The sequence below is a fragment of the Saimiri boliviensis genome, chromosome 2 (genome assembly GCF_048565385.1).
Source record: "Saimiri boliviensis isolate mSaiBol1 chromosome 2, mSaiBol1.pri, whole genome shotgun sequence".
NCBI classification, from domain to species: Eukaryota; Metazoa; Chordata; class Mammalia; order Primates; family Cebidae; genus Saimiri; species Saimiri boliviensis.
In genome coordinates this window covers 157160768-157182569 of record NC_133450.1, presented here as the reverse complement: position 1 = coordinate 157182569, position 21802 = coordinate 157160768, and the positions used below count along the sequence as shown (strand labels likewise).

Below are 21802 nucleotides of genomic sequence, written 5' to 3'. Positions count from 1 at the left end.
CTTAATTTTTCTTATGGAGCCTTCCCAGATTAGAGATGCTTCAAGTGTGCTGATGCCCTGAGGCTTCCTTCCTGCTGACTTGGGTGCCAGGTCAGCTAACTTGTTTCCTTCAGCTATTTCACGTGTTCCCTTCTGATGTCCCTTACAATGCATCACTGCTACCTCTTGTGGGAAGGAAAACTGAGGATAATAACCTGTTAATTTCCTGATGGTATTTTATAGGAGATCCATTAGCAGTAAGAAAGCATCTTTCCTTCTGGAAGGCAGCATGAGCGTGGAGAACTAAGAAAGCACACTTGGAGTCAGTGTAAATGTTAGCTACCTTTCCTTTGCTTAATTCAAGCGCCCTTGGAAGAGCTCTCAGTTCAGCTAATTGAGTGCTTGTGCCTGGAGAGAGAGAGATGTACTTTCAGTGACATTATTTAGAGTGGCTACTGCATATTCTGCTTTACGAATCCCTTACTCTACAAAAGAGCTGCCATCTGTGAAGAGGGTCCATCTGTATAAATAGCCTATGAAGTAGCTGGGATTACAAGCATGTGCCACCAGGCCCAGCTAATTTTTATGTTTTTGGTGGAGATGGAGTTTCACCATGTTGGACAGGCTGGTCTCAAACTCCTGATCTCAGGTGATCCACTCACATGGGCCTCACAAAGTGCTGGGATTATAGGCATGAGCCACTGCGCCTGAACAAATTGTACACTTTGAAATGATGAGTTTTATGGTGTGTGAATTATATCTCAAACTTTTTTTTTAATCCACACTGATTATTATAGGGTGGTGAATATCATAGTTTGGTGACACAAATCCATTTCAACTCTCTGGAAGCGAGCCTTAATGCATGCTAGAGGCAGAAGGGTTTCTGCCAAGCAGGGAGACCCAGGAGAGTGTTCTAAAGCCACAAACACTGCGGAAGCATGCATCACTTCTAATCTACCTTGAAAGAATTTAGATTTTTAAATTTAATATGTCTTTTATCGACAGAGACAGCAGAGTTCCCAGAGTCTCAGTTTTAGTTTCATGGGTACTATGAGCTAGGCCTGGCACACCCATTTTGCTGGCATCAGCTATAGCTGAAGGTGTGTTGTTCTGGAGCCAGCAGAGGCAGCAATACCTGTCAGGTTCCCCCGTTTTTGATCAAGGCAAGATGGTGGCCCCATTGGAAGGCCAGCTTGCGTTTGTGGTAACAGTTGTAGGAATCACTCCTCAAAGTACAGCCTTGGAATTGCTTACATAGTTCTGATGATTTTCTAAGCCCCTGTTTCTGTATATTAAGTCTCTTTTTGTTTAATCTAGCTAGAATAGTTTTTGCTCCTTCAGCTAAAGCCTAATGGACGGACATGTACTCTGAGGCTCCTGCTAGCTTTCTCCTCCTGTCCTTCCTGGCCCTAGACTTTGTGTTCCAACCGTATCAAACTGGTATCGCTTTCCACATACACCCCTCTTTTTCATGACTCTGTGTTTTGTACCTGCTGTGACTCTAACTGGATCAGGTCATTTTCACTTCTTTGTGTAGTAGTAATTTTTTTAAATATATATTTTATTGCGTTGTAGGTTTTGGAGTACATGTGAAGAGCATGCAGGATTGTTGCATAGGAGCATACATGGCAGTGTGGTTTGCTGCCTTCCTCCCCATCACCTATATCTGGCATTTCTCCCCATGTTATCCCTTCCCAGTTCCCCACCCCCTGCTGTCCCTCCCCTAGTTGTGTAGACATTTTTAAAGCCTTAATTTAGAGTTCTGTCCTACCAGTCTCCTGGAACCCCTGCCCTCTTCTCCAGATCTGGACAGGGGTCTTGTTACGTGCACACCGTTACTGTAACGCTATTCCTGTCACAACACTCAACTTGCAAGTTGAGGTTATGAACACCTTGAGGCGCGACTTCTTCCTGCTCCGTACTGGCCTCTCAGTTAGCAGAGAATGGCACATTACAGGGCCCCATCAATGCTTGCAGAATTGAGCCAATGCCTATAAGCATTCATTCCTACTAATATTTGTGTGAGGACTAAAGATCAGCTTGAAAAAGTAAATTATCAGAATATACCTTAGAGAAAAGCTAATAATTTGAGGCTCTGTTAATAGGTCCATTATAGAGCGTTACTATTTCTTAATTTATGTTACCCCTCCAGGGTAACTTAAAGGTTTGTAGCAATGAGAAATACTTTCCACAAAACTGCACATATGGTAAAATTAGGGCATATTTTAATCTACTTATATAAAGAATGGTATCTAATAAATGAAGGGGATCTAAGTTTAAAATTTTTGTATGATTTGATAATTAGTTGATAAACACATCCAAAATTACTGTTATTTTCTGTTTATTGCCAAATACTACCTTAAACCTGTATTATGTATAAGAGACATATTTTTATGACTCTAAATGTGTATGCATACATACATGTATTTTAGGGTAGAATATTTCAAAAGTTGAGGATCTACAGTCTGAAAAGCTCACAAGATATCACAGTGATAGAAACTAGGTTGAAAATATGGCAGAGAAGAGAAAATAGGGCAGAGAAAATACTGGATTCTATGATTTCAGAGAGTGGCTTTAGTTTATAGATGGCTGGACACTCAGGGTCTCTCACCTGTGCACAAGTCTCAAGTTCTGAATTTATTAGAAAAATTTAACAGATGAAGACAGTTAAGAAAAAAACCTCATAGAAACAGGGAAAAATTGCAGCTTTGTGAGGATGGGGGCTGGGAGAATTGGGAGATGTTGGTCAAACGACACAAAATTTGTTAGGAGGAAGTTCAAGAGATCTATTGTACATCATGGTGACCATGGTTACCATATTATATACTTGCAAATTACCAAGAGAGTAGATTTTCTGTGTCCTCGCCCCCTCCACACACAGAAATAAGTATGCAAGGTAATGCATATGTAAAATAGTTTGATTTAGTCATTCCACAATGTATACATATAATTATGTTTTACACCATAAATATAGAAAATTTTTACTTGTCAATTAAAAAAAGCAAGATACTAATTATTAAGGAGGCTATCAGACCCAGTAAATATAATGTGCCACTAAGGTCCGTGAATGTAAAATATGTACTAAGGGTGGTTTTCCTATAAAGAGTAAGATATGGATTTCAATGATGTGATGAATTCATCATCAGTTATCTCCTCCACAAAAAAATAAGAAAAGTAAAAAGAAGAAAAAACAGGTGCTCAGGTCAGGAAAGCTCACAACTCACAATACAGCATGGCAGTTTTAAATAAAAGTGAGTTTGGAAGATATGCATATACACCATACTGTTTATGAATTTACACTCATTTTTGGGGGAATCTGTGAATTTTTAGGGGAATGTGGGAGGTCAAGGACACTCAGACTTGATTTAATCATTCTTGATGATGTACTTACCAAATTTCATGTCAAATGCTTTCTAATAATTCCCTAGAGTGCAGAATCATAAGGCCTTATGGATACATGACATTCACTTTCTGTGGCTTTGAATTTGAAATAATAATAGTTATTATTACCACTTCAAGGCATATGAGATATACACTCCATTTCTCTTTCTCTCTTTTTTGTAGAAATAACTTTTTTGTCTTTTCTTACTAAAAAGCAATGCGTATTAATTACTGGAAAAATTTTTATACGGAGACAAGCAAGAAGAAGTAAACCATAATTTTACCTACCAAGAAAAAAACACCTTTAAAACTTTATTGCCCATGCTCCCAGACACTCTTCTAAGTGTATATATTTTTTCCTTATAAAGTTGAGCAAAACATTTTGTTCTTTCGAAATACATGAGGAACAACTATCTGTGTTAACATTTTTGGCGATTTCATGGTGTCCTTTATGTGGAAGAACGAAAATCTATTTAATTAATCCCCTATTGCTTGACATTTAAATTATTCCAATTTTTCAAAAGTGCAAGCAGCACTGTGATGAAAAGAATTGCAATTAAATCTTTCCATACAAACTATATTGTATTCTGAGGATAAACTAACCAAACTGAAATTACTAGGGCAAAGGACATGGTCATTTAAAAAATTTTTTATATATATTACCAAATAACTCTTACAAAATATCATTTACACTCTTATTGTATGAGCATGCTATTTCTCTGCATCTTAGTCTACTCTCACTAAAATACTGAAAAAATATCTTTACAAATTTGGTAGACAAAAATTGTTATGTAACTCTTCATAGGTCTTCCAAGATATCCTCTTGTCATGTATTACAGCCTATTTTCCAGTTTGCGGTTTGTCTTAAGTTTATGTGCTTTTTAAGAATATATTGCCAAATATATTTGGTCCATTTTTCACGGATACTACGTGTAGTATCATGCCTGGAAAATATGTAGCTATTATACAGCCCAAGTTGGTATAGTCATTTTCCTGTGTGTTATATTTTTATGGTTTCATTTTTTCTTCATATAAATGTTGAATCTACTGATTCTTATTTTGGGGGGAGAAGTAACAGGTATATATGTAATTATTTTTGTTTCTCAAATGTTTATTTAATAGTCTCAATACAATAATTGAACAAATAATCCCATCCCCACTTATTTGTGCTTTCTAAAGTTGAAAAGTACTTCAAATGATTTGAAAATTTTCATGTGTTTTACAAAAACATGCTGATCTAAATATTTAAGCATCGTTTTGTTGCTGCAGTAAAAATACAAGTGCTATATCAGATCAAGTCCCTTAATGCCTTTTATAAAGGGACTTTAGATTCCTTTCTAAAGCGATGACGTGGAGTTAAATTATCATTTGACTGACAGTGGGGACACTCTGAGATAGTCATCTTGTCACTCTTTTTTTTTTTAAATTTTACTTTAAGTTCTGGGGTACATGTGCAGATCTTACAGGATTGTTACATAGGTATACACATGCCGTGGTGGTTTGCTGCCTCCATCTGCCCATCCCCCCATTAGGTATTTCTCCTAATGTTATCCCTCCCCAACCTCCCCATCCCCTGCTATCCCTCCCCTAGCCCCCCACTCCCTGTGTCCATGTGTTAACATTGTTCAACACACACTTATGAGTGAGAACATGCAGTGTTTGGTTTTCTGCTTTTGTGTCAGTTTGCTGAGAATGATAGTATCTAGATTCATCCATGTTCCTTCCATGTAAAGGACATAAACTCATCGTTTTTTTATGGCTGCATAGTATTCCATGGCGTATATGTGCCACATTTTCTTTATCCAGTCTATCACTGATGGGCATTTGTGTTGATTCTAAGCCTTTGCTATTGTAAACAGTGCCGCAGTGAACAAACATGTGCATGTGTCTTTATAATAGATCGATTTATTATCCTTTGGGTATATACCCAGTAATGGGATTGCTGGGTCAAATGGAATTTCTGTTTCTAGGTCCTTGAGGAATTGCCACACTGTCTTCCATAATGGTTGAACTAATTTACACCCCCACCAACAGTGTAAAAGTGTTCCTATTTCTCCACATCCTCTCCAGCATCTGTTGTCTCCAATTTTTAACGATCACCATTCTAACTGGCATGAGATGGTATCTCAATGTGATTTTGATTTGCATTTCTCTATGACCAGTGATGATGAGCATTTTTTCATATGTTTGTTGGCCTCATATATGTCTTCTTTTGAAAAGTGTCTGTTCATATCTTTTGCCCACTTTTTGATGGGGTTGTTTTTTTCTTGTATATTTGTTTTGGTTCTTTGTAGATTCCGGATATTAGCCCTTTGTCAGATGGGTAGATTGCAATAATTGTTTCCCATTCTGTTGGTGGCCAGTTCACTCTAATGATTGTTTCTTTTGCTGTGCAGAAGCTCTGCAGTTTAATTAGATCCTATTTATCTATTTTGGCTTTTGTTGCCAATGTTTTTGGTGTTTCAGTCATGAAGTCCTTGCCTATGCCTATTACCTGAATGGTTTTGCCTAGATTTTCCTCTAGGGTTTTTATGGTGGTAGATCTTATGTTTACATCTTTAATCCATCTGGAGTTAATTTTTGTATAAGGTGTAAGGAAGGGGTCCAGTTTCTGCTTTTGGCATATGGCTAGCCAGTTTCCCAACACCATTTATTAAACAGGGAAGCCTTTCCCCATTGCTTGTTTTTGTCAGGTTTGTCAAAGATCAGATGGTTGTAGATGTGTGGCATTACTTCCGAGGCCTCTGTTCTGTTCCATTGATCTATATCTCTGTTTTGGTACCAGTATCATGCTGTTTTGATTACTGCAACCTTGTAGTATATTGTGAAGTCAGGTAGCATGATGTCTCTGGCTTTGTTCTTTTTGCTGAAGATTATCTTGGCTATGCGGGCTCTCTTTTGGTTCTGTATGAAGTTTAAGGTTGTTTTTCTCCAGTTCTGTAAAGTTCAATGGTAGTTTGATAGGGATAGCATTGAATCTATAAATTACTTTGGCCAGTATGGCCATATTCACGATATTGATTCTTCCTAACCATGAGCATGGAATGTTTCTCCATCTGTTTGTGTCTTCCCTTATTTCCTTGAGCAGGGTTTTGTAGTTCTCCTTGAAGAAGTCCTTCACGTCCTTTGTTAGTTTTATTCCTAGGTATTTTATTCTCTTTGTAGTAATTGTGAGTGGGAGTTCACTCATGATTTGGCTCTCTGTCTGTCTGTTATTTGTGTATAGGAATGCTTGTGGTATTTGTGCATTGATTTTGTATCCTGAGACTTTGCTGAAGTTGTTTATCATTTTAAGGAGATTTTGTGCTGAGACGATGGGGTCTTCCAAATATACAATCATGTTATCTGCAAATAGAGACAATTTGACTTCCTCTTTTCCTAATTGAATACCTTTTATTTCTTTTTCTTGCCTGATTGCTCTGGCCAGAACTTCCAATACTATATTGAACAGAAAAGGTGAGAGAGGACACCCTTGTCTATTGCCAGTTTTCAAAGGTAATGCTTCCAGTTTTGCCCATTCAGTATGATATTGGCTGTGAGTTTGTCATAAATAGCTTTTATTATTTTGAGATACATTCCATCAATACCTAGTTTATTAAGAGTTTTTAGCATAAAAGGCTATGAATTTTGTCAAAGGCCTTCTCTGCATCTGAGATCATCATGTCGTTTTTGTGTTTCGTTCTGTTTATGTGATGGATTACGTTTATAGATTTGTGTATATTGAACCAGTCTTACATCCCCAGAATGAAGCCTACTTGATCATGATGAATAAGCTTTTTGATGTGCTGTTGCATTTGGTTTGCCAGTATTTTATTGAAGATTTTCACATCAATGTTCATCATGGATATTGGCCTGAACTTTTCTTTTTAGTTGTATCTCTGCCAGGTTTTGATATCAGGATGAGGGTCTCAAAAATGAGTTATGGAAGATTCCCTCATTTTTATTGTTTGGAATAATTTCAGAAGGAATGGTACTAGTTCCTCTTCATACATCTGGTAGAATTTGGCTGTGAACCTGTTTGGACCTGGACTTTTTGTTTGGTAGGCTATTAATTGCTGTCTCTACTTCAGACCTTGTTATGGGTCTATTCAGGGATTTGACTTCGTTTTGGTTTAGGCTTGGGAAGGTGTAAATGTCCAGGAATTTATCCATTTCTTCTAGATTTACTGGTTTATGTGCATTGAGTTGTTTATAGTAATCTCTGATAGTAATTCATATTTCTGTGGAATCGGTAGTGATATCCCCTTTATCATTTTTTATTGCATCTATTTGATTCTTCTCTCTTTTCTTTTTTTATTAGTCTACCTAGCAATCTATCTATTTTGTTGATGTTTTCAAAAAACCAGTTCCTGGATTTATTGATTTTTAGAAGTTTTTTTTTTGTGTGTGTCTATCTCCTTCAGTTCTGCTCTGATCTTAGTTATTTCTTGACTTCTGCTAGCTTTTGAATTTGTTTGATCTTGCTCCTTTAGCTCTTTTAACTTTGATGATAGGGTGTCAATTTTAGATGCTTCCTCACTTCTCATGTAGGCATTTAGTGCTATAAATTTCCCTCTAGAAATTGCTTTAAATGTGTCCCAGAGATTCTGGTACATTGTGTCTTCATTCTTACTGGTTTCAAAGAGCATCTTTATTTCTGCCTTCATTTTATTCTTTTTCCAGTAGTCATTCAGGAGTCCATTGTTGTTTCCATGTAGTTGTGCAGTTTTTCATGAGTTTCTTAATCCTGAGTTCTAATTTGATTGCACTGGGATCTGAGAGACTGTTTGTTATGATTTTTGTTCTTCTGCATTTGCTGAGGAGGATTTACTTCCAATTATGTGGTCATTTTTAGAGTAAGAATGATGTGGTGCTAAGAAGAACGTGTATTCTGTGGATTTGGGGTGGAGAGTTCTGTAAATATCTGTTAGGGTCACTTGGTCCAGATCTGCATTCAAGTCCTGGATATCCTTGTTAACTTTCTGTCTTGTTGATCTCTCTAATATTGACAGTGGAGTTTTTAAGTCTCCCACTATTTTTGTGTGGCAGTCTAAGTCTGTTTGTAGACTGTTAAGAACTTGCTTTATGAATCTGGGTTATCCTGTGTTGGATGCATACATATTTAGGATAGTTAGCTCTTCTTGTCACATTGATTTGATTGTTTTACCATGACCTTCTTTGTCTCTTTTGATCTTTGTTTAAAGTCCTTTTTATTGGAGACTAGGATTGTAACCCCTGCTTTTTAAATTTTTTTTTTTTTTTTTTTTTTTTTTGCTCTGCATTTGTTTGGTAAATCTTCCTCCATCCCTTAATTTTAAGTCCATGTGTGTCCTCGTATGTGAGATGGGTCTCCTGAATAGCACACTATTGGTGCTTGACTTTTTATCCAATTTGCCAGTCTGTGTCTTTTGATTGGACCATTTATTCCATTTACATTTAAGGTTAATATTTTTTTGTGTGAATTTGGTCCTGCCATTTTGATACTAGCTGGTTGTTTTGTCCATTAGTTGATGCAGTTTCTTCATTTTGTCAATGGTCTTAACCATTTGGTATGTTTTTGCAATGGCAGGTACTCGTTGTTCTTTTTACAAGAGCTCCTGAAGGAAGTAAGAGCTCCTGAAGGAAGTCACTCTTTTTTAAAATTAGAAATTCTTGAAAACTTGTAATAAAGATTTTCTGCATTAGAAGATCACTAGAAAAACATTGCTTAGTTACTCCCTAACAGGGAAAGAACATTGAAATTGTTCTACATCTTAAAATTCTAAATGTCTTATCTGTCTATTTAGTAACCACTTTGAAAAATGAAACATTAGCTGCTTTTGCACATCTTAAAAAAAAACTTAGTGCTTTAAGGAAACCTAAAAATGCCTCCAAAGTCATTGATTATTGTGATAGCTGGTGAAACAGAGCTGCACCTACTCAATAACTGATTAGATTGTTTCTTGTTTTGCCTTTATGCACACAAAGAAGCAAAAACATCAAATTATCTATTTTTCAAGGTAATTGAAGCAGTCATTGAATTAAGCCTAACTTATTGGTGTTAGAAATTACTTTTGAATGGGACAGAGATTTACTCAAATATCTAATAGCTTTAATGGTATTTTGAAGTCTATATTCACTTCTTAGGGATTTTATTTTTTCATAAAGCAAAGGTGCTGAGAATAGAGGCCTGTGTGCTATGAATGAAGGAATTAACATAAAAGGAAAAGAAAAAAATATATGTGGTATGGTGTAAAAAATAGGATAGCCAACGCTCACTTTTGGATGGTTAGAACAGTAATTTTTTTCAAACTTTCTTGTTTCACGCATGACCCTAGGATCTTAATATACGTATTCTGACTCAGTATCTAGGGTGGGCCTGAGAGTCTACCTTTCTAGCAAGCTTCCAAGTAATGCACGCTAATGGTCATGGAGAACACTTGGAACAAAAGTAAAGGAATTTGAACAAGAAATTTGAGTTCTTTTCAGCTCTATGATTCTAGATTAATGAACAGTAAGAGATTCTTCATTTACTTGGTAAAAAAATACTTAGGGCCTAATCTTTCCAAATATATTCCTGTTTTAATCATCCATGCTAACATCTAGCATCTTGATCCTCAAACAAATTACTTATCACCTGAAAGTAATAAGGAAGATGATTATGTGTTCTCAGATTTCTCCAGGCAGAAATGGGAAAACTACCACATAGCCAAGAGAAACTTGCTAGTGCAGAACGATGAAAATGCAGTGATAGCACATGTAACAACAACATGTGCAATATCTTAGATGCATAGAAAATGCCAATCACTGTGGAGTATCTCTGCAGTAACCTGTCTGAACTACACATGAGCTGCTTCTGGTTGGCCAAGAGTTTCAAAAGGCCTGACCATTTTTTCATCTGTTCTCTAATCTATGATAATCATTATCGGTGTGAAAAAGGATTTGTGAGGGAAATCTGTGTGCATATAAATTGGGGGATAATTTTAGGTTTTTTTGAATGAGTGTTTTAAGGCAAATGTAACCAACTGAAGAAACTTTTAACTGCAGATTTCCACTTGCAAGGTGTGGAGGATGTTAAAGTTCTAGCTCCAGATCTGCTGTGAACGAACCACACAGTCAGACAAATCACTTTACTCCCTGAGCTTCAAGTCCAAATTTTAAATAAGAAAGTTGAATGAGATGACCTCTAGTATTTTTTTTTTTAATTATACTTTAAGTGCTGGGGGTACATGTGCAGATTTTGCAGGATTGTTACATAGATATACACATGCTGTGGTGGTTTGCTGCCTCCATCCTCCCATCACCTACATTAGATATTTCTCCTAATGGTATCCCTCCCCAGTATCCCCACCCCCTGTCATCCCTCTCCTAGCCCTCCAACCCCCAACAGACCCCAGTGTGTGATGTTCCCATCCCTGTGTCCATGTGTTCTCTAGCTGTCTTATACAGCTTTAAAGTCAATGATTTTTTGAAAAGAGGTTGGCATAAAACTTTAACTTTGGGCTGGGCGCAGTGGCTCACATCTGTAATCCCAGCACTTTGGAAGGCTGATGTAGGCGGATCACCCTGAGGTCAGGATTCAAGATCGGCCTGGCTAACGTGGCAAAACCTCATCTCTATTTAAAATTACAACAATTAGTTGGGTATGGTAGTGTGCATCTGTAATCCTAGCTATTCAGGAGGCTGAGGCAGGAGAATCACTTGAATCCAGGAGGCAGAGGTTGCAGTGAGCTGAGATTGCTCCACTGTATTCTAACCTGGGTGACAGAGCAAGACTCTATTTCAAAAAAAAAAAAAAAAAAAAAAAATTAAACTTTGGCCTTGAGCCTTTTGATTTCATGAGGAATTAATAGATTCCATATTTTGTGACCATATAGTTCACTTTTCAAGCCAAAAGTACTTAAAAAATTTCTGATTCTGAAAATTGTTTATAATGGGACCAGCAGGTCAAGATATTGCGACTGTCCTGGCCAACATGGTGAAACCCCGTCTCTACTAAAAGTACAAACAATTAGTTGAGTGCGGTGGTGCACACCTGTAGTTCCAGCTACTTAGGAGGCTGAGGCAGGAGAATTGCTTGAACTCAGGAGGCAGAGGTTGCAGTGAGCCGAGATCCCACCACTGCACTCCAGCCTGGTGACAGAGTGTGACTCTGTCTAAAAAAAAAAAAAAAAAAAAATTTAGGAGCAGCTTCCTTTCTTTTGGCAATGCCAGTATACTTTTCATTCTTTTATAGTGGATTTGTTTTTTATTCTCTGGCTGCTTTCATTATTTTACCTTTGATTTGATATACTGAAATTTCACCACAATATATCGAAAGATAGAATTTATTTTCTGTATCCTGATGCAACTCATGCTCCTAGTATATAATGATTCATATTTTCCATTAGGTTTGGAAAATTCTTATCCATTATATTTGCAAGTGTGACTCTTCCCCTGTTGTCTCTATTCTCTCCTCATATAAGTTAAATATTAGATGTGTATTAGATCATCTTGCTGTGGCATCAGTCTTCTAACTGCTTTTATGGTTTCTGTCTCTGTCTTTCTCTCACGCATTCAAAAAGATTGCCTAAATTTGTTTTAAGTTCATTAATTCAGTCTGTCCAATCTGTTTCCATACTCTTTTATGGAATAGAATGGTGCTAGGCTTTATCTAAGTCCTCTACCTGAGCCTAGAGAACTGTACCACAGACCAAAGTCCCATGCACCATCATAAAACAGTTGATAAGAGACATGCAGGATTTTGAGAAGGTACAACCCGTAGTGAATTGGAGTTCCAGAAGGAGAAAAGAAGAAAAAATGAGCCAAGGGCTGTATGCAAAGAGATAAAGAACTAATAATTTTCAGTAACTTGTGAAAGGTGAATCTTTGACTCAACAGACCCCATGAATTCAAAGTAGAACAAATTAAAATGACGTAAACTCCAAGATATAATATAGCATAATCACAGGAACCAGAGAACCAGAGATTAAAATAAAGTAAAAATAAGCCAGAGAGGAGAGAAAAGGCATGTGCACCTACACGTGTGTGCAGTAATGTATGTAACATGATATTCATTGCAGTTTTGTTTGTAACAGCAAGTGATATGAAATAAACCTGATATAGCCTTATGAGGGAGTATGATACAGCCACTGGAAAGGCTGAAACATTTCTCTATGTACTGACATGGAATAATTGCCAAGATATATTCTTAAGTTTAAAAAATGCAAGATGCAGAACCCTTGATATACTTTTTAAGATGATATACAACAAGACACAGGATAGAGTGAATGTTGAACTTAAAATGGATGTAGCCAAACATGGATTGGTATGTATATAAGGTATCTGTAGAAGGGTACTCAACTGATAACAGTGATTACCTTTAGGAAGAAGAATTGGGGACTGGGGGTCAAGAGCATGAGGGAGACTTACTTTCACTGTGTATTTCTTTTCTACCTTTCGAATTTTGTAGAGCATTTATATATTCATCCTCTTGAATGAATAAATGAATAACTAGCAAATTGCCTAATTTCCCTTTCCCTACTACAGCCAAATCTTTTCCCTCTCCCTGGACTTACTCATCCTTTTTTGTTTGTTTGTTTAAAGAGGCCATGATACAGAGAGATACTATGGACCTTGGAGACTCATAAGGGGGAGGGTGTGTGGGGTTAGGGATAAAAACTGCATACTGGGTACAATGTGCACTACTTGGGGGGGTGAGTGCACTAAAATCTCAAACTTTACCACTATACAATTCATCCATGTAACCAAAAACCACCTGTACCCCAAAAGCTATTGAAATGAAAAAAAAAAAAAAAACAGTAAATTTTTTTAAGAGGCCATGCTGGAAATCAGTATTTAAAGAAACATCTCCTAAGAGGGCAGGGGTGTTCGTGCTGAGGGAGAAGGGATTTCTTTGTAGCTTTGCCTCCCCTTTTGAAAATGTTTTCCAGAAAGTGAGGGTATAAAGCATGCCATATTGCTGTGTCTTTATTTCTCATGAATGGTTCAGTTGTTCCTGCCCCTGACAACTTTAGCTAGACAGTTCTCTTTTCCACGTACTTTTTTTGAATGGATGATTATTTGTGCCCATTCAGATGTACATAGTTTTACTGAAGGAGCCCATGGTAAGTCCTTTCTGTAATGGCCAGCAGGTCTCTGCTGAACCCAGCACCAAGTAGGGCTAGCTCAGGGCATGAAGTGAGTGAAGCTGTACACTCTGCCCGGAAGTAGATCTCTGACCCGGACTCTTCCTCACTGCCCATATTTCTAGTTAGTCTCTTCTTTGCATTAGTGAAATTGGTTAAGACATATGAACTAAATCTCTTTGTCACTTAATAATGAGTGACTTGGTTGCATATGGGTTTGTTTTTCTCTGGACTGCTTTGTTGCCCAGCTCAAGGTGGAGCTATTTGCCTGAAGTTTGTATGGATGGTGATTAGTGAAGTTGTAGAAAAACAGCCTACACAATCATAGGCAGCAACCTTCTCTTACTGAATTGTGCATCCCTTAGGGCCAGGACGAAGCCATATTTATCTCAACATCCTCATTATCTAGCACACTCCTCATAGTAGATGTTTAATAAATGTCAAAGTACAATGAATTTTTATGAATTATACCGCTGCACATTTCAAACAGACAAGAGACAGTCAGTGTTGCAAGACAAAAAGCTTGAGATTTGGGGTCCACTAGATTCAGAGATGAATTGGAACCCATAATTTGCCAGTTGCAAACTTAGGCAAGTTGCCTTAACCACTTTTAGCTCCACTTTTCTCATCTCTAAAGCAACAGCCTTGAAGGGTGATTATGAAAATTAATTAAAGAATATACGTAAAGTGCTCAGCACATATTAGGTAGCCCATCCATGAAGATTTTTATTGCTGCTGACATTGCAATCACATATTATTATTGCTGACTGATGTTACTATTATCAGTATTATTTATATAGTAAAATTTTAAGTTTCCAAATAGCAGAGAGTATTTTTACAGTGGACACTAGGTGGCAGGGAAATTCTTTATATATATATATATATATATATATATATATATATATATATATATTGCATTTTAGGTTTTGGGGTACATGTGATGAACATGTAAGATTGTTGCATAGGTACACACATGGCAGTGTGCTTTGCTGCCTTCCGTCCCCTCGCCTATATCTGTCCTTTCTCCCCATGCTATCTCTTCCCACCTCCCCACCCCCATCCCTCCCCCGTTTCCCCCCAGTGGACCCCAGTGTGTAGTGCTCCTCTCCCTGTGTCCATGTGTTCTCATTGTTCAACACCCGCCTATGAGTGAGAATATGCAGTGTTTGATTTTCTGCTCTTGTGTCAGTTTGCTGAGAATGATGGTTTCCAGGTTCATCCATGTCCCTACAAAGGACGTGAACTCATCGTTTTTGATGGCTGCGTAATATTCCATAGTGTATATGTACCATATTTTCCCTATCCAGTCTATCATCGTTGGGCATTTGGGTTGGTTCCAGGTCTTTGCTATTGTAAACAGTGCTGCAATGAACATTCGTGTGCACGTGTCCTTATAGTAGAATGATTTACAATCCTTTGGATATATACCCAGTAATGGGATTGCTGGGTCAAATGGGATTTCTATTTTTAGGTCCTTGAGGAATTGAGGTGGAGGGGAAATTCTAAGTGTGGCTTCTCATTTGGACTGAACGTATCTACAGGCACATCACAGTGACTATTGTGAAGTCTCTTTCCATCCTATCCTTAGAATTTTTAAAAATCTGTTTTATTTAATGGCTCTTTAAGCTTCTAGAACCTACTCAACTTTAGTGCAGGCTGCAACTATTGCTTTAAAAATGAGGAGACCCCGTGGACAGAGAAGTTGTTAGCATGTAGCTGAGGTAGTACATGCACGGGGAACAAGTAGTCTTTGGGGTAGATGAGATGGCCGGCTTCTAATACCAGCTTCCCTGCTTTGACGAAAAGTATCTGAGTCTCATGAAGCTCAGTACGTAATGTTGGAAGTGTTTCATGAATGTCTGGCTTTTTGGTGGTTATTAATTTATTTCTTGCTGCCTTTTAGCAAGGATTGAAAATGTCTGCAAAGATGCCTAAGGAGCAATGCAGTTAAAAAAAAAAAAAAGTGAAGAGGCTCACTATGGGCTAAATGTTTGTATCCTAAAATTTGTATATTTGAAACCTAACCCCTTGTGTGATGGTATGAGGAGGTGAAGTTATTAGGTCATGAGGATGGAGCCTTCATGAATGAGATTATAAAAGAATCCAGAGAGCTGTGTCCTGCTTCTGCCATATGAACACATAGTGGAATCACAGCTGTCTGAGAACCAAGAGGCAGGTCGTCAGCAAACACTGAGTCTGCTAATATCTTGATCTTGAACTTTCCAGCATTCAGAACTCTGAGAAGTAAATTTCTGTTGTTTATAGCCACCCGGTGTATGCTACTTTGTTAAAGCAGCCTGAACCAATCAAGACAAATTTAGAAGGATTATTACTGATTAACAATAGTAATTTCTTATCATCCTTTTGCTCACCAAATCCTTAGTGAATGTGAAGTACAATAGCTGGACCTGAGGCATATGAAGACAAAATAGCCAAAAAGGCAAATTATAAAGACCTATCTAGCATTTCAAACTAATCTAAATATTTGCCTTAATGAAAGTATAAGAAGTTTGTCCTGATTTGAAATAAGATAACTCTACAGCATGCAAGATGGAAATAGAGCTTCAGAAGATCCAGAAGGCATGAATGAGTGAAGTGAGGGCAAGAGGGATAAAGGGAATCTCATAAGCCCGGATATGGATGTGAGAAGTGCTGGTTTATTCTGGAGGTGGCACATAGTTGGATAGGGCTAAAATGTGAGTTGAATGTTGGGAAATCAGTCTTAGAAGGTAGGCTGCAGCCAGACCATGGAGGATCAACATGAATTACCTTTTATAGATTAACATTTTCAAAAGGTTCTTATATAATTTTAGTCCTGAGGAATGTTTTCTAATAAAGGGATTTTTGGCTAATAAATTTATCAAATATTGCATATCTCCCTCTTACAGAGATACATGTGGTGTTGGTGTTTCTAGGAAAGAAAACTATTTTCCTTGGCAATGGATTTGAAAAATCTGTATTTAATAATGTTAAATAGGGTTATTGGCTGTTTTAGGACTTCTCAGAGCCTTGATAGTCTATAGTACATGGAAACACTATTCTAAGAGACTCAATATGGATAACATTTCTGCAGGCAAAGAGGTGCCATACAAGCATACTGAGCACTATCCTACCAGTAGCCACTGTGCTGGTATCTTCCATTTTATCCTCAAATGATCCTCTAAGCCTCCATGAAGGTTTAACAGATATATTTTACTTCTGGGAAAACTGGGGCTCAGAGTGGTTGCATTTTTTACCAAGTCCTCATGGCTAGCCAGTGATGGATTTAAGCCCAGTATTTGAGCTTATGATGCTCTGTCCCTAACCTTTGTAATGTTTGCTCCACTCACTATCTATGGGGACAATATGGAGGATGAATGGGGCACCAGAAAACTCAAGAAAGGAAAGACGAGAAAGGTGGGAGGATGCTTCAGCGTGCAGTTGAGGAGTAATCAGGCCCTGAACAAGGGCTGGGGCCGTGGCTGTGGTGAGAAGGGTGTGGGGAGAGTTCAGGAGTGATCCTGAGCTGGCACGTGGGGCACTGTCCTTTCTGTAACTGTCTCTGTTGGGTACTGTAAAGTCGTTGCTAGAATTGCTGTCACTCAATCTTTGAACGTCCACTCATTACTGTCTGGAATGGCCCTGCCCGAAGCCTTGTGGATCCTTGGCTTGATTAGTTAATGGCATTCAACTTCATGTCTAGCACCATGTGACCTGGCTGCCTTAAGCATTTCCTGTATTGCTCACATTTGAGGTTCTGCTTATTTGTTTTCTCTTCTTTCTGTCTCCCTGGGTGTGGTTTTATTGGCATTCATAATGAGAGCATGGAGAGTGCTCTTTGGATATGACTCTGTGCACCCTGAAGTAAAGTGATTAGTTTTTGGTTTAACTGAGTTGGAAGGATTCCTCTGGCAAATAATTTTCATCAGTGTCAACTGGGCTGTATTACTTACTTATATGTCAATCAGTTTAATTTGCTCTCTCCTGAGATACACGTGGGTCATAGATTCAGGAGTATCATGTGAATGCCTCCATTCTTACACACCAAAAGAAGTTTCTCTTTAATGTGACTTAGTTTATTGTTCAAATAGATATCCTGCTTTCGGAATAATTTGTTGATCTGTAATTCTAGCTATTCCACTACATTCTAACCTTCCCAATAAGATCGTATCAAAGAAATGCTTTGAGCGACAGATGGAAACTCAATTATTTTAAGCTTTATTGATGTATAATTGATATATGAAAAAAATTGCACCCATTTAATGTATACATTTTGATGAGTTTGAACATATGCATGTACCCACAATACCATCACTACAATCAGTATACTAAACATATCCGTCATCTCCAAACATTTCCTTATATTCGTGTGTTTTTGTTTCATTTTGTTGTTTGGATAAACACGCCACATGAGATCATCCTCTTAACATATTTTTAAAGGCAACATGTCCTATTTTTAACTGTAGGTACCCTGTTGTACAACACATCTCTAGGACATGTTCATCTTACATAACTGGAACTTTATACCCATTGAGCAACAATTCGCCATTCCTGCCTCCCCTCATCCCCTGGTAACCACCATTCTATTCTCTATTCACTGCTTCTGTTAGTTCAACTGTTTTAGATACCTCTTATAAGTTGAGACATGTAGTATTTGTCCTGTGACTGGCATATTTTACTTAGCCTAATGGTCTCCAAGTTCACTGATGATGTTGCAAATGCTAGGATGTTCCTCTTTTTGAAGGCTGAACAATATTCCATCGTATGTACATATCACATTTTCTTTATCCATTCATCCATCATTGGTCATTGGAGAATTCATCCATGTATCTGGTGATGCACATTTGGAATCTCAAGTCTAAAGAGAAGTTTTTATGCTATTCTGATTGTCAGTGGAAATAACTTATAAAGCCAAGAACTATGATCCACTCTTATTCAGTACAAAAGTTCCACCTGGGTCTGATGTTGTAAAGAAGAGTCTTAGTGAAAAATATGGGGCTGTAGTTTAAGATTTGTAAATTATAATCTGATTCAGACAATCAGTATTCTTTTTCTGTTGCTGTTAAATTTTGCTCAATTATAAATTTAATATATGTTAACTACATAAAATTTTCAAGGTGCAGGAAAACTCCAAAAGGATAAACAAAAAATCACCACATGGATAGAACTACTTTTGATATTTTGTGTATATGCTGATGTAAAAAATACAAAACGATTATTCTGAAAATATTTTGTATTTTTTTCTTTTCTATTACAATATATTTTGAATGTTTTCTCATGATTTTTTAAACTAAATATTTCTAATGGTTGAATGATACTGTTTCATGTGTGGACAGCTTTTATTTAATTAGTCTTCTATTTGAACTTTTAGTTTGCTTCACACTTGCACCATTATATACATTGTTACAGCAAAATGTTTTATCAGACACTGTGACACATTACTATAATAATTTTCCTAGAACAAATTCCTTTAGATTTGTGAAATCAAATATTGTAAATATTATGTAAGATTTTTGACAGATATTAATAAATTGTCCTACAGATCAAGTTATAATGATAATACTTCTGCCAATATTGTATGAAGGTGCCAATTTCCTTGAATACCCACTAATTCTGTATATTAAACATGTTTAAAAGAGTGAAATTTACAAGAAGAAAAAAAGTCCCCATTAAAAAGTGGGCAAAGGACATGAACAGATACTTTGCAAAATAAAACATTCATGTGGCCAACAGACATGAAAAAAAGCTCAATATCATTGATCATTAGAGGAGTGCAAATCAAAGCCATAATGAGATACCATGTCCTACCAGTGAGAATGGTGGTTATTAAAAAGTCAAGAAACAGCAGATGCTGGCAAGGTTGTGGAGAAATATCAACGCTTTTGCAATGTTCATGGGACTATACATTAGTTTAACCATTGTGGGAGACTGTGTGGTAATTCCTTAAAGATCTAGAACCAGAAATACCATTTGACCCAGGAATCCCATTACTGGGTATGTACTCAAAAGAATATAAATCAGTCTGTTACAAAGATACATGCACATGTATGTTCATTTTAGCACTATTCACGATAGCAAAGACATAGAATCAATCCAAATGCCTATTGGTGATAAACTGGATAAAGAAAATGTGGTACATATACACCATGGTATACTATGCAGCCGTAAAGAGGAACATGATCATGTCTTTTGCAGGGACATGGATGGAGCTGGAAGCCATTATCCCCAGCAAACTAACACAGGGACAGAAAACCAAACACTGTATGTTCTCACTTATAAGTGAGAGCTTAACAATGAGAACACATGGATACAGGGAGGGAAACAACACACACTGGGCCTGTTATGGGGTGGAGTGGGAGGAAGGAGAGCATTAGGAAAAATAGCTAGTGAAAATGAGCTCAATACCTAGATAATGGGTTGATAGGTGCAGCAAACCACCATGACACACAGTTACCTATATAACAAACCTGCATATCCTGCACATATATCCTGGAACTTAAAATTAAAATTAATTAAAAAAAGAAAAAACAAAGAAATAGTTGGCAGTTTTGTAGACAAAATGGTATCTTGGTTTAATTCATATTTTTTTGGAATACTAGTATTTTTATATAGTTCACATGTTAAGAGGCCAATTATAAATCTTCCTTGGAAATTGCCTCATAATATTGTTTATTCAGTCACTTGGGACCTTTTCCTTACTAATGTATATAAAACTTTTTGTTTATTAAGATAGTAATTTCAAATACCTTTTATATAAATATTTCCCAAGATGTACATTTTCTTAATTTTTCTATTTAAAAGAGTTTAATTCTTTCATTGTCACTATTTCTTTATATATTCTGCCTTTATATATAAACTTAAGCCTTATCTTTCCTAAGTTTTGAGAAATATTTCTCTATAATTTGGCTTATTTCTAAAATGTCTGCTTAAAAAGCCATTGTTTATTTAGGTTTAAGTTGTTAGGTGGGAATCTGTATCAGGTGGAATTCAGCTCAATTGCATATGACAGAAAACTCCCAAATAACAATGTCTTTAAAAATATTGAAGTCCAGTTTTCTCTCACATAAGTTCTGTAGTTACCAATCCAGTGTTGGCTTCAGGACATCTTTAGGTACCGCGCTTTCTTTAAACTCACTAGTCTGTCATTCAGTTTCTACTCACATTAATGGCTACAGAATGGCTAATAGAGCTCCAGCAATCACATTAGCTTTTGAGACAGCAGAGTTGGAGAAAGAGTGAAGAAGGGTGGACTTCCTCTATTTAAAGGAAATTTCCCCTCTGCAATGGAACTAAATTTGTTTATTCTTTGTTTAAAAATTAATTCATCCTACATTGACTTGAAATGCCATCTTTATAAATTACTAAATTATTAGGTACATTTATTTTTGTTTTTCTTTTCTCTCTGTTATGTTCGTTTATCTGTCCACTTATGTATCAATACAACACAACCTTCATTTATAATTTGTGATAATATTGTATCTGGCTTTTTATTCATTCCATTTCTACCCTCCAAGAAAAGAAATTCATAGATTTTTTTCATCTTTTTACTTTTTTGAACAAAATTTAGACTCATAGAAAAATTTTCTCATAAAACTGTTGGAGTTCTTGTTGGAATTACAGGTAACTTCTAGACGTTGCATTTATCTGTTCTTGATGCATCCTAGATTTTGCGGTTCTTTTCTGTTCATATGATCTGGTCCTTCACACATCTTGCTAAATTTATTTCTAATTGTTTTATAATTGTGCTTCTATTTAAAATAGAACTCTTTGAATTAGACTTTGTATAGCTTTGGTTTTTTTGCAAACATGTAGAGCTGTTTAGTAATTTTATTTCGTAACCAGTTACCCTTTTTGGACTCTTACCAGTGTTAATACGTTTTAAGTTGATCCTCTTGATTCTTTCAGATCCAAGATCAAACCATCTCCTTTGTAATACTTAGAACTTACTATAGTTGGGATTTCCCCCCCTCTAAATATCATGTTAAAATATGCTCCCCATTGTTAAAGGTGGGTCCTGGTGGAAGGGATTTACATCATGGGGGCAGATCCCTCAAAAATGGCTTGAAGTCATTCTCACAAAACCGAGTGAATTCTCATTCTTAGTTCCCTTGAGATCTGATTGTAAAAAAGCATGGCACTCCCTCCCCTCTGTCTCACTTTCTGCCATGTTATTTTGTACACCAGCTCCCCTCAGCCTTCTGCCATGAACAGAAGCCCCCTGAAGCCCTAACCAGAGCGGATGCTGGTGACATGCTTGTACAGCCTGCTGAACTGTGAGCCAAATAAACCTCTTTTCTTTATAAATTACCCAACCTTAGGTATTGCTTCATAGTAGTGCAAAAGGGCTAAGACAGACTTCTTGTTTATTTTCCTGCCTT

The 21802-nt window shown here is 36.9% G+C and overlaps 1 protein-coding gene across 1 annotated transcript in view; it reads left to right on the top strand.

Moving 5' to 3' along the window:
• The first annotated feature begins 16790 nt into the window (after positions 1 to 16790).
• The window catches only part of LOC141582317 (histone-arginine methyltransferase CARM1-like), a 63461-nt gene continuing 58449 nt past the window's right edge, over positions 16791 to 21802 (top strand). Inside the window, exon 1 of the mRNA XM_074390244.1 lies at positions 16791 to 16911. Coding sequence (XP_074246345.1) covers positions 16791 to 16911 — 121 coding nt within the window. The remainder of the gene's footprint in view (positions 16912 to 21802) is intronic.